Consider the following 15,796-nt stretch of genomic DNA (forward strand, 5'->3'; position numbering starts at 1 on the left):
AGATGGTCAGCCAACACACTCTAAAGGAACAATTGGCTTTGAAAAGTGATATTTATGTAATACAGTTATTGCATCAGATGCTTCTGGTAAAAGGAAGCAAATCATGGCCTTTGCCATCAGCAGCAACAAGTCCATGTTTGCACAACTGAGTGAGATTTATTCATAAAACTGAAACATGTGTGGGCTGAGAAAAATAGGTCAAAAGTTAAACTCTCTCTCTCTCTCTCTCTCTCTCTCTCTCTCTCTCTCCCCAGTTCCAACTACTAAATACAAAAATTAAATATGTAGTTTTAAGATGTATTTTTAGATTATTAAATGAATATATCATACAGTTTAATTTATTTAAAATTTTTTATTCTCAACAAAATCAAACAAATCATTGAGTTTACATAGAAATACAATTTCCTATCATGTCTTCATAAAAATTCACTGGTGAAGTACATGTTCATATTAATGACCAATTATGTACTACTTGATCATGCCATTAGCAGAACAGATCACCATTAAAAACTGATAAGTAACATATCTTAAATGTGCAAATATCATCTTAGTATTCTATCGTGTTACAATTGATATTAAATGTTTGCTAAATATATACCTAGTACATAAAGCTTTTTAAAGAACAATAAAAATACAAACTCTATCTGTTTAAAAAAAGCCATTTGTATGGCTTCTAAATATCCTCATTATACAAATTCCAAAATACTATCTGACAAATAGAACAGCAAAAACTTCCTGATGAAATGCATACTACCCGCTAATTCAGGTTTGACTTGTCAGGTTTAACAGAACATAAATAGAAAGGCTCATCTATACCGTAGAGCATGGTGGTACAAATATAGTATTGCATAAGCATATTTGATTTCTGTTCCTAATGAAAAGGTACCTTTAATACCTGCATAAAACTCCATGAGTAGAAATCTACTTATTTTTGATAAATTTCCTACAACCAAGCCCATATTTTCATTACTTTATTTTCTTATATTGTAACTAACCAAATTAGAAATTTGACCGTATTTTTTTTTCCTGCACTATCACTGTTAGTATTTTACACCTTTGGCAAATATATTGGAAACATATGTTTTCAAAGGTCGGGGTTCATCAGCTTATCAGCATTAACACTACAGAATTTTATTGCTCATATTGGAGATGAAGCTGATGAGAAAGTTTTGTGAGAAACAGGTTCTGACTTTAACAGAGCAAAAATTAAATTTGTTAAATATTCTTAAAATTAAATAGAATACCTCTCAGAAAATTTAAAGTATCAAACTAATGTGGCATAGAGACATAAGGTCAGTAAGAGAAATACCACATCACAGGCAAAATAAAAATAGACAACAGGCAGGCATTGCATCTGTAGAAAGAAAAAACTTCATTTCTTAAAATACCACAGCAAATGATGGCCCAATGTTATACTAATATGACAACACACTAGAAATAAAATTTTTACTTTTTTCAGGGAAGCACTTTTTCCCACAATTGTTACTTTTGAGACAAAGTAAACATTTTTAGAATATAACGTAAATGACTGGTGTTATTATATAATAATTATTAATATTCTAAATATATTTGATATAATACTATTAGAACTTATATTCTTATTTTAGAATTTGGTAAACTTGCAGTATAATTGCTGAACTTTTTGATTTTCATAATGAGATGAACATTTTAGATACAAAATGACATCCATCTAATCTCTAATGGCCTGTTTATTGGCATCAAAATAGAACATGTATAGCTCAATCCTGGTCTCCTGCTTCAGAAATTTGAAAAATATCAAGGTAGGCTTGGGGACTAGAATAATGAACTAATGCCTTTGAGAATGAGCATAAAATTCAAGGTGATGATTATTAGAACACAGAAAAGGTAGATCCTCAGTAAACTTCTCTCTCAATTACAGATTCATCCATACCACAGAAGGGAACATAAAAATCCAATATACATTACACTAGTTATACTTAAAATAAAATAAATCAACAGTGAATGAGGAAGCTTTTACTTCAATAGATTTAAAAACATTTAGATATTCAAAAATATATTGGCACAGATATAACAACTGTCTTGAAATAATGAATGATATATATGTATATAAACAAACTAAGCGTAAGTCAGGATCACTCATTCTTGACGTCAGCACCTGCTGTCTAACGGGTCGAGACAAAATACCGTTCCTTCAAGAGTTAATCCCATTTTGAACCCCTCCTGTAAAGCAGAATAAAATGGTTAAAATTGTTAGTAGAAAGTAATGGCAAAAGAAAAATCGTCTCACCAAGCAAAAGAGACTATGAACAGAAATTAACTTCCATTCTCTAAATAAATGCAAATTTTGGTTTATCAAATTCTTACACAGATGTAAAGAACTATGAGTTCTTTTATATTTAGTGACATTTTTGCTGTCTTGAGTATATATACTGAATGTGTATGAGAAACAGAAGAAAATACCAATGTAAGACATGAAGTAGTTCTACGATTTATCCATTTCTTTTGTATCAGACATTTTCAATATTCCATTTGACTCTAAGTTCTTTACTAGCTTTTAAAAAAATTGTGTGTGTGTGTGTGTGTGTGTGTGTGTGTGTGTGTGTGTGTGTGTGCACATATGTACCACAAAACCAGAAGAGGGCACTGCATCCCTGGAACCAGAGTTGATAGTTGTGAGGACATTCCAGGTCCTCTGGAAGAGCAGTCCATGCTCTTCACTGCTGAGCTGTTTGTCAAACCCCTCTTCTGGGAAGGGTTGAAAGCTGCTTGACAATATTGACATTTTCTATCTGGCTACCACAGCCCACATGCTGGGTAAAACACTTTTGTAAGGGCAGTGTTGTAATCCAAACAGAATGCAGTAGCACAGACCACCGCACCATCTGAAAGCTGCCCATCAGTTCTGCTTGGAAATTATTTTGAAATTATAACATAATTACATCATTTCTCCCTTCCCTTTTCTACCTCCAATACCTCTCATATCTCCCTCCTTGCTCTCATTCAAATTCATGGCCTCTTTTTTATAATTGTTGATAGCTGTATCTCATATATATGCAAATATATATGTATATTGACAGTATTGACAATACATATACATATGCTGACAATATATATTGACCACCCACATATTATATAATAGTATTGACTTTGACTCCTGATTTCCTTGCATGCTTTAAAAGATTAGATGTCATTTAATTATTGAATGTTAAAAGAAAATGTGTCAAAGTTTTGTGTATTTGAACTAAGGTATGGAGTTCAAAGTTAATGACAAAAGTGTTATGTCCTGCATATACTGTGTGGTCTGCCTGTCTGTCTGACATTCTTTCCTTTTTTTAATTTTTAGCTTGATTTGGTTTGGTTTTTCAAGACAAAGGTTTCTCTGTGTAGCTGTAGAAACTCACTTTGTAGACCAAGCTGGCCTCAAACTCAGAGATCTGCCTGTCTGTGCCTACCAAGTGTTAAGATTAAAAGCATGCACCACTATGCCTGACGTCCTTTCTATTTTTCCAAGAAACAATTACATTGTAAAGTATCTCTGCTCCTCCAGTCTTTCTACAATATCATCTTGCCCCTAAATCTATGCACGCTGACTTACAAAGAGGAACATAGGTATGCGCTAATCAGTGGAAAGAGAGGTCAGATTGTCGGTTTCCTGGAGAGTCATCATGATAGTACCTGATTACTTTCATTTGCGATTATCATTGAGATAGATTTATACTTGGGCAAAGTAAACATTACCATATGCAGGAAAAAAGAGCTTTCAAAATATAAACACATATGTAGTCAATGCCCGGAGACACCCTCATTATGTGTATTGCACACACACTCCATGGCAATGTCAGTACTGAAAAGGTTTTCAAAACTTTTTCTCACCATTTAGATGAAAGCTGTATTCAACAGGGTAGAGGTCAGAGCAGCTATTAATAATTTTAAAAAGCCTGTATCATAATAAGAACTATTGGCTATATGTGTCTGTGTATCTATCAATAAAAATTAAATGGTTTTAAAAGTGAGCACTGAAAATATTACTTGCTGGCCTTTTTTTCAAATGTTTGGTTGCTATCTGAAGACTTATACACTGTCATCTTCTAATACATTTTGAATAATGGATGATGATAAGTTGATGATAGATGACATATAGATAGCAGATAAGTAGCTGATATGCTATGATAAAGAGACAATTCGATGGCCCACAATACATTCAATTTTTATCAATTCATTATAAAATTTCACTAGTTATTATTTCCTGTTCCTGAAAAGGGAAGTTATCAGAGCTATCAGTACTGGAAAACTAGAAAGTCAAAACAAAAAGGAGAAATGCACATCACTCCCTCGTGAGAAAGTATTTTCTTGTGTACCACCTGCAGTCCTGACAGACTAATCTAACCATCAGCTAATAGATCTTGTAGGCTCACGGTTTTCTTATTTCTTAACCCCATCCAAACCTCCCTGGACATTTTCAGACTGCCCTACAACAGTTTCACTTTTGTTTCACGGTGTAATGAATCTTGAATCTTCCTCATACATCTCTACGCCTCTGATTAAAAATGAGGTTTATTTATTTAGCACAATTATTCCTAGCTACCATCACAAATAATCACTCTATAATTAAAACATCAGTCATATTTTCATATGAAACCTTTTGCTGAGCTGTATTTTCCTCTGTGAAACAGAGAGCAGTATTTAGCAGAAAGAGTACTCTGAGTAAGTGTTCAGACACATTTTCTGTTCTTACAGAGCGCTCAAGTTTCATGAGAGCAGAAACTTTCCTTCACAGAGTATGTTACCTATAATTTTCTATTCTGCTGTTTTCAAGTGAACTAACTTCCTACATTTTATTTCTCAAAAAACTAATTTATTTTGACTATGACATACGATTAGTCTTTATAGTATCAATTCATTTCCATGACCTTACAATCATGAATAAGGCCAAGCGCATAGTTTCATGCATAAAATTCAACATATTTATAATTATTTGTCCATGTTTTAAATAACATAGAAAATATAAGTGTATACAGTAGTATCAAATTACTCCCCAAAGAGATGTTGTTATAAACTAACCTTGGTCTAATAAGCATTAGACTGCTTGTTTCTCAATATTTTCATTCAATACTGTTTATTTAAAAAAATTGAATTTCCTGTTAAAATGACACTTGCAGACTTTTAAAATTATAGCACGTTTGCTTTGATTACACAGAACACATTCACAAGTGGGTTAGCCAACTGTGACCTTTTTGTGAATGAGGGTTTATTATTCATATGATGAGTGGCCAGTCTCCCAGTCATTCATCCGTTCCTGCAATTACATACATACATGTCAGTGCATGTGTATTCCCTGGTTTGCGTGCACATGTATGTTGATGCATATGAAATCTAGAGGCCATTTGGGCATCATTTCCCAGGAATGTCACCAACCTCCTTGAGATATTTGCATGGAAGAACTGCTTATATTTCATTTATACATAGGGTCCCCGATTTTTAAACAGATGACTTGATATTTGTATATAACTCTTTTATTTATAGATTTGCCATTGTTCTTAAACATATTACATTGCCATATGCATATGTGTATATGTATTCATGTGTGTGTTTGCATATTTATGAGTACACAGATGTATGTGTATGTGTAACTGTGTGTGTTCATATACATGCATGTACATTTATATACAGCCAAAGATCAAGCTTAGGTATTGTTTTCCAGGAATGTCTTCCATGTCCTTTGAAACAGGGTCTTTCACTGGCTTTGAACCTCCTGGTTAGGCTATGATGGCCAATAATCCCCATGAAACTACCTGCCTTTGCCTCCCTAGAGATGAGATTACCCTGCCTCCTTATGGGTTCTGAGACTAAGATTCTCACATCTGCATGGCTAGCATTTTACCAACTGAATTTTCCCTTCAACTCTGTAATTCATTATTATAATTCATGGAATATGTTTCTGGTTATTAACACTACCCTATTCCTTTGCCTAACAGAGATACATGTCATGCGGTTTAAATTATGTCAGATCAAACAAGTACATAATTCATTTCAAATATATATTAAATTGCCCAACTATCTGAAATGACATGTGGTTTATAATTATGCTTTAAATCTTACATGCTCAAAATATCCCTAGAGTTTCAAAGTTTGTACTGAAATCTTAGGAATAATTTAGTTTTAATCCTCTGTAAAAAAAAAAAAAAAAGAAGAAAAAAAAAAACCCAAGCAGGTAGCTAGGAGGCTTATCACTAGCACCCTATAGCGTTCACAGCCTAACATACTATAATCAGCCTTTTATATAGCATGTAAAGATACAGCAGCTATATGTGTATATTAGATTAATTAGGATAGCTAAATTAATAACAAATCCATTGTAAAATCTAAATGAAAGAAAGATTTTACTGAGTATAGTTAAAGTGGCCTAGCTAACAGAAACATATAATGAGGTGAACAATGAAATGTTGATGGTCACTGAAAAATTAACCTGAAGATTTAAGTTATAAAACCTCTATTAACACATCCATATTAAACTTGCTTGAATAGTTATTCAGCAAAATATGTAAATACAAAAATTTTAACTCTTAAAAAGATTGTTATTTCTTTAAATGATGAAAATGAGATACCAACCATCTCTGGCGCTACCCACCACGAAAGCAGGAGAATAAAAAAGACATCAAGAAAACATTAGAAACAACAAAATGCAAAGCATCACATTCCAGATCAATATTACCCGATGACCACATTGCTAAGACACGCCTGTATTTTCTCAAACTGGGTTGCTACAAACGTCCGAAGGCTTATCTTTTAAAACCTACTGAGGTTGTAAATTTAGTACTAAGAACAAAAGGTCTGCAGGAAAGTCTTCATGATCTGAAACACCCTGAGAAGAGTCATTTCTGCCGGTTCACAGGCTCGTGTTCTGCAAGCATTGTCCCAGATAGCTCAATTAGCATAGATGGCAACAAAAAAAAAGTCATTAATTCCAGAGAGGATGCAGCGTTATGTCTCATTAGCCAGCCACATTTAAGTGAAATTTTCAAAGTAATTGAGATATAAAGGTGAGAATTCACTGTCATCAGACACAATGCAACAACGCACGTTGAGATCAATAGAAGTTTCATAGCGATCTTTGTTTCACCCCAAAATGTTATATACATTTTATTTGATGAAGCTTCTTAATGTAAACTTTGTTGATGTTAAGATGTTTCCTAACTACATAAAAATTGCATGACTCGGTCACTAATAATTTTTTCAGAGTGTTTAAAAAAAGATATGATTTAGTAAATTTTAAGGCTTCAAAATATTTTTTTATGAAAGAGAGAATTAAAAGTGATTGCATTTTGGAAATTTTAATATATTCTTTGCAAACATCAAGGCATGCTTTCAATAATTCAAACTTTTAAATGCAGGCATATAATTAAATCTAGACCAAAAAGACATGTTTAAAATAATTAGAAAAATAAGGCAGGCAGCATGCCATTTATCCAAATGGAAGGATGTTTATATTTATTGTCTCAGGGCAAGGCATGTGTTTGTCAGTTTTAGAGCCCAGCTAGACTCTGATTTGGGGGTGGGGAAGCACAAGGAGCCGGTGGGTACACCAGGACAACAAGCAGAAACAATTCTACCTCCTCACATTACTGTCCCAGCCTTCTAATCTTAGTCAGCTCTAAGGAACTGGTGCTTGGATTCTATTAATTATGACATCTGTACAATAATTATTCCATCCAAATGTAAAGGGAAATATCAAGAGAAGTCTTCATTCTGATATAAAGATAACTGCTTTTTTTTATATCACTACCCAAGGTATGAAGCTTTAGAAACTAATTTCTTACAGCTAATAGAAAAATTTAGAAAGAGAAAAATAATTAATTTGACTCTATTTCTAAAGAAGTTGCCAATGGTGTTTGCCTTCTTAGTAGTCCAGGAGTCATGAGCAACCGTTACCATGCTTCTTTTCAAAGATTTTCCTTCATTCAACCCCTTTGCAATTTTGAAATTTGAAACTATTAGGACTGAAACAAAATCTTACAATTTCATTTCAATGGCCTTTTAAGTTCTTGACTTAAAAGATTTATAATCCTGTCATTTTTGTATTAAAAAATAAGCATCTTCTTTCTTTGCATATTGAATCATTCATAAAAAGAAAGAAAGACACAGTCTCAACATGTGTAATAGCCTTTAGGGGTAAGTGTAATTATTTTTAGTCTAACTGCTTTAAATAAGCCTTTAAAGCAACAACAAGGGATAGAATTTTGGTACCAACATTTTCTTTGCTCCAGATTAAAAAGAAATAAACAATATTTTGTCCAATCTGTTATAATAGTCACCTGCATCTCATCTAATTTGGACTGAATATCTGGAGGGAAGTCCCCTGCTCCACAGTTAAATGGGTCAAAAGGTTCAGCTCCAAAAAGGTCCCGTTCTATAAAGAAGAAAACACTTAATAAGTGAGATGATCAAACATTGGTTGAGACACAACAAACCCAGGACTATAATTTAAAAGCTTTCTGCTTCTCTGTATGATCCCACAGTAGTTAGGAAGTATGGAAGCCTAGCTGGACAATTTGATCTGTGATGTGGGATTCCCCTCTTTCTGCTATGAATATGTTTTATTATCATTGGTTGATAAAGAAGCTGATTTGGCCTATGGCAGGGCAGAATATAGGACGGCAGAAAAACTAAACTGAATGCAGGGAGAAAGAAGGAGCAGTCAATCAGATGCCCTGTAGCTTCCAAAGGAGAAAAAAGCTGGAAACTTACTGGTAAGCCACAGCCTCGTGGTAATACATAGATTGATTGAAAGAGGTTAATTTAAGATGTGAGAGCCAGCTAGAATAAAACTTGAGGGAGGTGGGAACTGGGGTTGGTATATAAAGTGAAAAATGACAGTTTTTCTTTTTTAAAAAAATAGTCATTAAAAATACATTGACTAATTGACATGTGCAATCTACTTTGCCAAGTTCCACACAGGAAACAAAAAGACTATATTGCTACCATGCACTGCATCATGCCTACAATGCACTGCACCATTCCTACCATGCACTGCATCATTCCTACCATGCACTGCACCATTTCTACCAGGTACTGCATCATTCCTACCATGCACTGCATCATTTCTAACATGCACTGCATCATTCCTAACATGCACTGCATCATTCCTAACATGCACTGCATCATTTCTACCATGCATGGCACCATTCCTACCATGCACGGCACCATTCCTACCATGCACTGCACCATTCCTAACATGCACTGCATCATTCCTACCACGCACTGCATCATTCCTACCACGCACTGCATCATGCCTACCATGCACTGCATCATTCCTACCATGCACTGCATCAATCCTACCGTGCACTGCACCATTCCTACCAGGCACTGCATCATTCCTAACATGCACTGCATCATTCCTACCATGCACTGCATCACGCCTACCATGCACCGCATCATTCCTACCATGCACTGCATCATTCCTACCATGCACTGCATCATTCCTACCATGCACTGTATCATTCCTAGCATGGACTGCATCATTTCTACCATGCCCTACTTCATTCCTAGCATGGACTGCACCATTCCTACCATGCACTGCATCATTCCTCCCATGCACTGCATCATTCCTACTGTGCACTGCACCATTCCTCCCATGCACTGCATCATTCCTACTGTGCACTGCATCATTCCTACTGTGCACTGCATCATTCCTACCATGCACTGCATCATTTCTATCATGCACTATAGGCTTCTGCCAACACTTTAGGACTACATGTGAAAGGTCTTAGTGCATAACAATTAATAAATTGGACCTCCTAACATTGAGAAGCTTTTTTGAGGCAAAGGACACAGTCAATAAAACAAAACAGCAGCCTATAGAATGGGAAAAGATCTTCACCAACCCCACAGTGGACACAGGTCTGATCTCCAAAATATATAAAGAACTCAAGTAACTAGATATTAAAATTCCAAATAATCCAATTTAAAAAAAAATGGGATTCAAATCTAAACAGAATTCTCAACAGAAGAATCTCAAATGGACGAAAGACACTTAAGTAATTGTTCAACATTCTTAGCCATCAGAGAAATGCAAATCAAAATGACTCTGAGATTCCATCTTATATTTGTCAGAATGGCCAAAGTCAAAACCACTGAGGACAGCTTACGCTGGAGAGAATAAGGAGAAAGGGGAACACTTCTCTATTGCTGGTAGAAGTGCAAACTTGTCCAGCAACTTGGGAAATCAGTATGGCTGTTTCTCAGAAAACTGGGAATCAATCTATCTCAATAATCCAACAATACCACTCTTAGGCATATACCCAAAGGATGCTCAATCATACCACAAGGTCATTTGCAGAACTATGGTCATATATGCATTATTCATAATATCCAGAACCTGAAAACAACCTAGATGCCCCTCAAGCAAAGAATGGGTAAAGAAAATGTAGTATATTTAAACAATGGAGTACCACTCAATCGTTAAAAAAAATATGACTTCTTGAAATTTGCAGGCAAATAGATGTTTTTTTCTAGTGAAAAAAACAACCTGAGTAAGGTAACCCAGACCACAAAGACAAATACAGTGTGTACTCACTCATAAGTGAATGTTAGATATAAAAGGTAACCAACCTATAGTACACAACCTCAGAGAAGCTGGGGAACAAGGAGAACCCTGAGAGAGATATACATGGATCCCTCAGGGAAGGAGAAATAGACAAAATATTTTGAGGAAATTAGGAGTGGGGTGGGGAAAGGGGGAGGAAGAGGAGAAAAGGGGAGGGAAGAGTAGAAGAACAAGAGGGAACAGGATGGTTGAGATGGGGGAAGGACAGAGAGAGAGAGCAAGAAGAGATTATCTTGATTGTCGGAGCCATTATGGGGCTAGTCTGGAGAAATTCCCAAGAATCCACAAAGGTGACCCCAGCTAAGACTCTAAGCAAATAGTTGGAAGGCATCTGAACTGGCCAAACCTTATAGTCAGATTTGTGACTGCCTTAAGTGTCATCATAGAAGCTTCATCCAACAACTGATGGCGGCATATGCAGAAACCCACAGCTAAGCCCTGGCCGAGTTTCTGGAGACCAGTCCAGGAGAGGGAGGAGTGATAATATGAGCAAAGTGGTCAAGACCATGATGGGGATAGTATTAGAAACAGCTGACCAGAGCTAGTGGAAACTCTCTGACTCTGGATTGACAGCGGGCCACCCTGAATAGAACCAGACTATGCCCTCTGAATGTGGGTGACAGATGTGTGGTTGGGGTAGTCTTTGTGTCCATGGACAGTAGGACCAGGATTTATCCCTAGTGCTTGAACTGACTTTTTGGAGTCCATTCGTTTTTGGAGGGAGACCTTGCTCAGCCTAAATATAGAGGGGAGGGACTTGGTCCCACCTCAAATTGGTGTGTCAGATATTTTTACCTCCCCATGGGAAGTCTTACCCTCTCTGCAGAGTGGATGGAGGGTGGGATGGGGGGAAGGTGAGGGGGTGGGAGGAGGATAGGTAAGTAAAAAGAATAAAAAGAGTTTAAAAAAGTAAATAAATTTGAGAAAGAAAGGTCTTAGTGCATAGATAATAAGGTGGAATATGACACCGATTTTTTTTTAATATACGTGTGGTTTGAAGAGCTGATTCTTGGCTATTGGAATAACTCCTTCAGAGTCTGTGACAGGGCGTAGATCAGATAAAACCAGGAAAATAAATGCCTACTGGATGCTTTCTGATGTACCAAAGAGGGACTTCAATGCTGTTTACAGATATGTAGAATATACATCAGAAAAAAAATGGTTTTGAGTATTTAATATATCAAAGACAACACCCTTAAATAACAGTATACACAGAAAAATCATAGGATATACACTGTTTACATATTCTCCCACTAAGGATACAGCAAGGCCTTGTAAGAATATCTAAACTACTCTAGTAAGCATATTACAAAGGAGTACACAATGACTCCTACTTATTTTGAACAGTAATATTAAATAAATATAACTGCACAGTTAAACTTTTTATGATTCAAGTAGACTTATATCAAAATCTTATTGTCCATATCAGGTTCAACTTGCAAATGGAAATGTATTTAGAATTTTTTTTCAATTATAAAGTTAAATAGAATTAATCAAATTTGAAACCCATATAAAAGTATAATCCTTCAATAATTAAAGCTGTTGGCTCATTACGTTATTTTCACGAAATGTGAAAAAGGGAAAACACACCCAAATAGCAAGAATATGAGAATGAAGAGAGTGGGGGGGAAGGGGGAGGAAAGTGAAGGGAGGGGGGAGGGGGAGGGGAGTGGGGGAGGAGACGATGTGTGGGAGGAGGGGGAGGGAAATGGGAAACATGGAGGAGGCGGAAATTTTTTTTTCAACAACTAAAAAAAAATAAACAAAACATAAACAAAAAGAATACGAATATTTTTAAGAGAGCTTACGGATTTCAGCAGATCTGCTAGGTACTGGTGGGAGCTGTGTGCCATTGCGAGTAGGCGTGGGAGACTGGTGTGATATTGGGGAAAAGGGAACCATATCGAAGATGTCAGTGGAAGGAGATTTCACCGTGACACTGCCGGCCTGCAACGAAGATAGGAATCAGTGTGATCGCCCACGAATACTTAATACCGTACTGGGAATGTCACATATGTAAACCACACAAGCACAGTCCCTAGGGGAGTCAGATAACCTACCATTGTGTAAATGAAACGTGGTTAACTACAGTTTCTTGTGGTTCAGACCAATACACCAAATGCTCACTTAGAAAACAACAAAACCTTGTTCTCAATGTAAATAACAACAGTAGTGTGGACACTGCTTAAGATTGATGGGCGAGGTGTACTGGGCTTTTGTATACTTACAAACCTTTGTCAGCTCTGTCAGAAAATAGCAAATACCTTAGAAACTATTTGAATAGAAACGAAAGTTTTGAAATTGACATTGCATGAGGTTTTGAACAAAAACAATCGAACGTAAGAGACTTTCTTAATTGTAAATGTTAAAACTCAATTGACATTTTTGTATTCTGAAAGGTAGAACACATCAGTTTGCAAGTACAGGAGCAAGTAATTGGTATTTATTGCAGTAATTTTTTCCTGAATAACTTCACATTTTCAACAACAACAACAACAACAACAAAAAAAAACCCAGCAGCCTTGTAAACAAATTAACAACCAACAATGTAATACTCAAATTCTCAAATTATACAATACAGATCAGGACTAGGAAAATATACAAAACTAAATATTAACATCCTCTGAAAATGCACTCAAAAATAATGTAAAATGGGAGAATCACCCATGTGCCAAGCTAACTAGAATATAGTATACCATATTCCATATGATAGAATATAGTATATCATATTTAATCAGATGTCATATCTGATTAAAGTATGAATTCTTTAGAGAGGAATAGAACGGTTTACTCTTCCCATTAGACTGCTGAAAGATTGCCAAGAGTGGCCCATGTTGACAGTATCGTTCAGAATAAAAGTCACAGGACACTGGTTGCATGTTGAGAGAAATGGGTTAGTTGTTCGTCTAAAATGCGTGTTAATACATTTTTCTGCAGAACAATACCACTATTTGCCCTTCTTCAAAATTTTCCATTATATTCCTCACCCCTTCTACATTTGGGAATGGTGCTCTCCTAATCCTCTTCTGTCTTCCCTCACATCCAATATCTCTCCTTGAGGCATCAAAATGTTAAATCTTACCTGTCACTAGAAAGCAGTAATATCGCTTCTCTGTACTGATCCCATGCATATTCTCAGCTTCTAAACTCCGAGGGCTCTCTGCTTCAAACTCTGCTCAGCATAAACTTAAGAAAATAAAAATCCTATCAAGGCCCCAGGTCCCATCCCAACAATTCAAGGCACACCTTCTTTTAGCACTTCATAACGACATGTTCGACAAGAACTCTTTTTAACTAGGGAATGGACAGCAAGTTTTCTGTTTAGTAAGTCACACGAGGTCTTGGATTGCTGTTCTCACTGACTGGCCTGAGCAGACAGTGGTATTAGTGTTCCCACCAACAATCTGGAACCAGCCAAGTTGACAGAAGAGACAGAAATGGAAGACGTGCTTAGGCAGAGATGGATCATTGCTAGTGCTCCAGAAACAGGATGGGTGTCTCAGAAAGGCACGTGGCACATGACCAGGCACTCTGTGTGGCAGCCGAAGAGGAAAACAGAACGAGAAACATGCTAAGGAGGAGCAAGGAGGCTCAGAGAGAGTGAAGTGCATGAATGAAGATCTTTTGGGAAAGAGTTTTGTGGAAATTTCAAAACCCCGCTGAAGATGAATATCTGTATGAGTTCTCACTCTTCATTTTTAATTGAAATATTGTCATATACTCATAGTTTTAAACAGAATGTTGGAATCACCAGGACTTCAGGGGAAGACAGTACAGAAGAAAATGAGAAAGGCTGTGATGTGTTTTAGGGTCTCAGTGATGGGGCTGCTCACTAAGAGGAATAGTCATGATCATGGAAGACATTCTGGTGAACGATTAGTGACCAGAGAATTTTCTAGTATTAGTATGCATTTTAGTAATCTTCCAGACTTTGTAAGTAGGACTATAGCAATGTTTGCATTTTCACAGAAGTAATGCCCAATTGGTTGTAAGATATAAAACTCTGTAAGCTCAGGAGCAAAGCTAAAATCTAAAACAGTGATGCCAGCTCTCTGCCCACCCTGAAAGTAAGGAGTTCCCCATGGTAAGACATTCTGGAGATGGAAAGGAAGTTAACAAGGACCTCATAGAAATTGGAGGTCATATAGCAGGCAAGTAGCATAGTAAACAGGGTCTGAGTATCAAGACTTTGGGAGTCACTCTTCTGTCATGGACACTTCCTGTCAAGAGCTGAGCTCTCTCCAGGTGTCAGATTCTATAGCTGCTAATTAACACAGACATCAAAGCTATAGTTGAGCCTTTATTCATTTACTATGATACTCTAGGCAAGAGGCTGGAAAAAGGGAGCCCTACTACATCAACACTCCATTGCATTTTCCCCCATAAGAGCCACTGAAAGGGTAGAGGTAAGGCATGACGTACTAGGTTATTGCTTAGGGAACCTGGACAAAAGATTCACTAAGGTTAAACTTTCAGTTTTCCTTTTTTTTTTTTTCTTTTTGTAAGAGACAGAGAAGTGCTGAATACAGAATCGGAGAGGGGAGAAGTGTGGCAAAAACCCTCGGCATGAAGAAATCTGGCAGCAACATTAAAGAGATGCCTTGAGCAAGAGTGTCAGAGAGGGGCTTCTGTATCAAGATTTGAAATGCAGAGACCCATGAGCATATACCCAGCTGGGAAGGAGAGTGCGTGACTCCACTCAAAACTGCCCCAGCTCTGCGGTGGTGGCATGTGGCATGGTGGGTGGATAGCCCTTTTTTCACCGGTGTCCAAATATTGACTCATTGTAAAATTCATCTTTACTGAACGTCTTCTTAATTTGTATTTTAAAAATTGAAATACAGTAAAACCACTTACTCTCTTCCCCTCCTCCCTCCAATTCCTCCCATATATATTCCATATAGTTCCCTCCTCCCTCCCTCCCAAACCCATGGCCTTTTTTCTTTAATTGTTACTGTTACATATGTATATAAATGTATTAATACATAGGTACAACCTATTGATTTCATTTAGTGATATTTCTTTGTCTATGTTCTCAGGGGCAAGGACTGGCTAACTCATTAGGGGGTTCATCCATGGGGAAGACTAATTTCTCCCCTCTCGGCACTTGTTAACTACTTAAGGTACATTTTTAAAAATCCTTAAAAATAGCAAACCCAAGACAACTTTAAGATACCATCTTACACCTGTCAGAATGGCTAAAATAAAAAA

The 15,796-nt window shown here is 36.5% G+C and overlaps 1 protein-coding gene across 5 annotated transcripts in view; it reads right to left on the reverse strand.

Moving 5' to 3' along the window:
• Nucleotides 1-362: 362 nt before the first annotated feature.
• The window catches only part of Gulp1 (GULP PTB domain containing engulfment adaptor 1), a 232,786-nt gene continuing 217,352 nt past the window's right edge, over nucleotides 363-15,796 (reverse strand). For 3 of the 5 annotated variants that reach the window (XM_005366391.3, XM_026788896.1, XM_026788897.1), the window contains 3 exons: nucleotides 12,394-12,532; nucleotides 8,295-8,389; nucleotides 363-2,202 (listed from right to left, as the gene is read on the reverse strand). In XM_005366391.3, the coding sequence (XP_005366448.1) occupies nucleotides 2,131-2,202; nucleotides 8,295-8,389; nucleotides 12,394-12,532 (306 nt within the window). In that variant the 3' untranslated portion in view covers nucleotides 363-2,130. Of the gene's footprint in view, nucleotides 2,203-6,591; nucleotides 6,603-8,294; nucleotides 8,390-12,393; nucleotides 12,533-15,796 lie in introns of all 5 variants that reach the window. The other 2 variants (XM_026788899.1, XM_026788898.1) reach the window with 1 other exon arrangement.

The sequence above is a fragment of the Microtus ochrogaster genome, unplaced genomic scaffold (genome assembly GCF_000317375.1).
Source record: "Microtus ochrogaster isolate Prairie Vole_2 unplaced genomic scaffold, MicOch1.0 UNK8, whole genome shotgun sequence".
NCBI lineage: Eukaryota > Metazoa > Chordata > Mammalia > Rodentia > Cricetidae > Microtus > Microtus ochrogaster.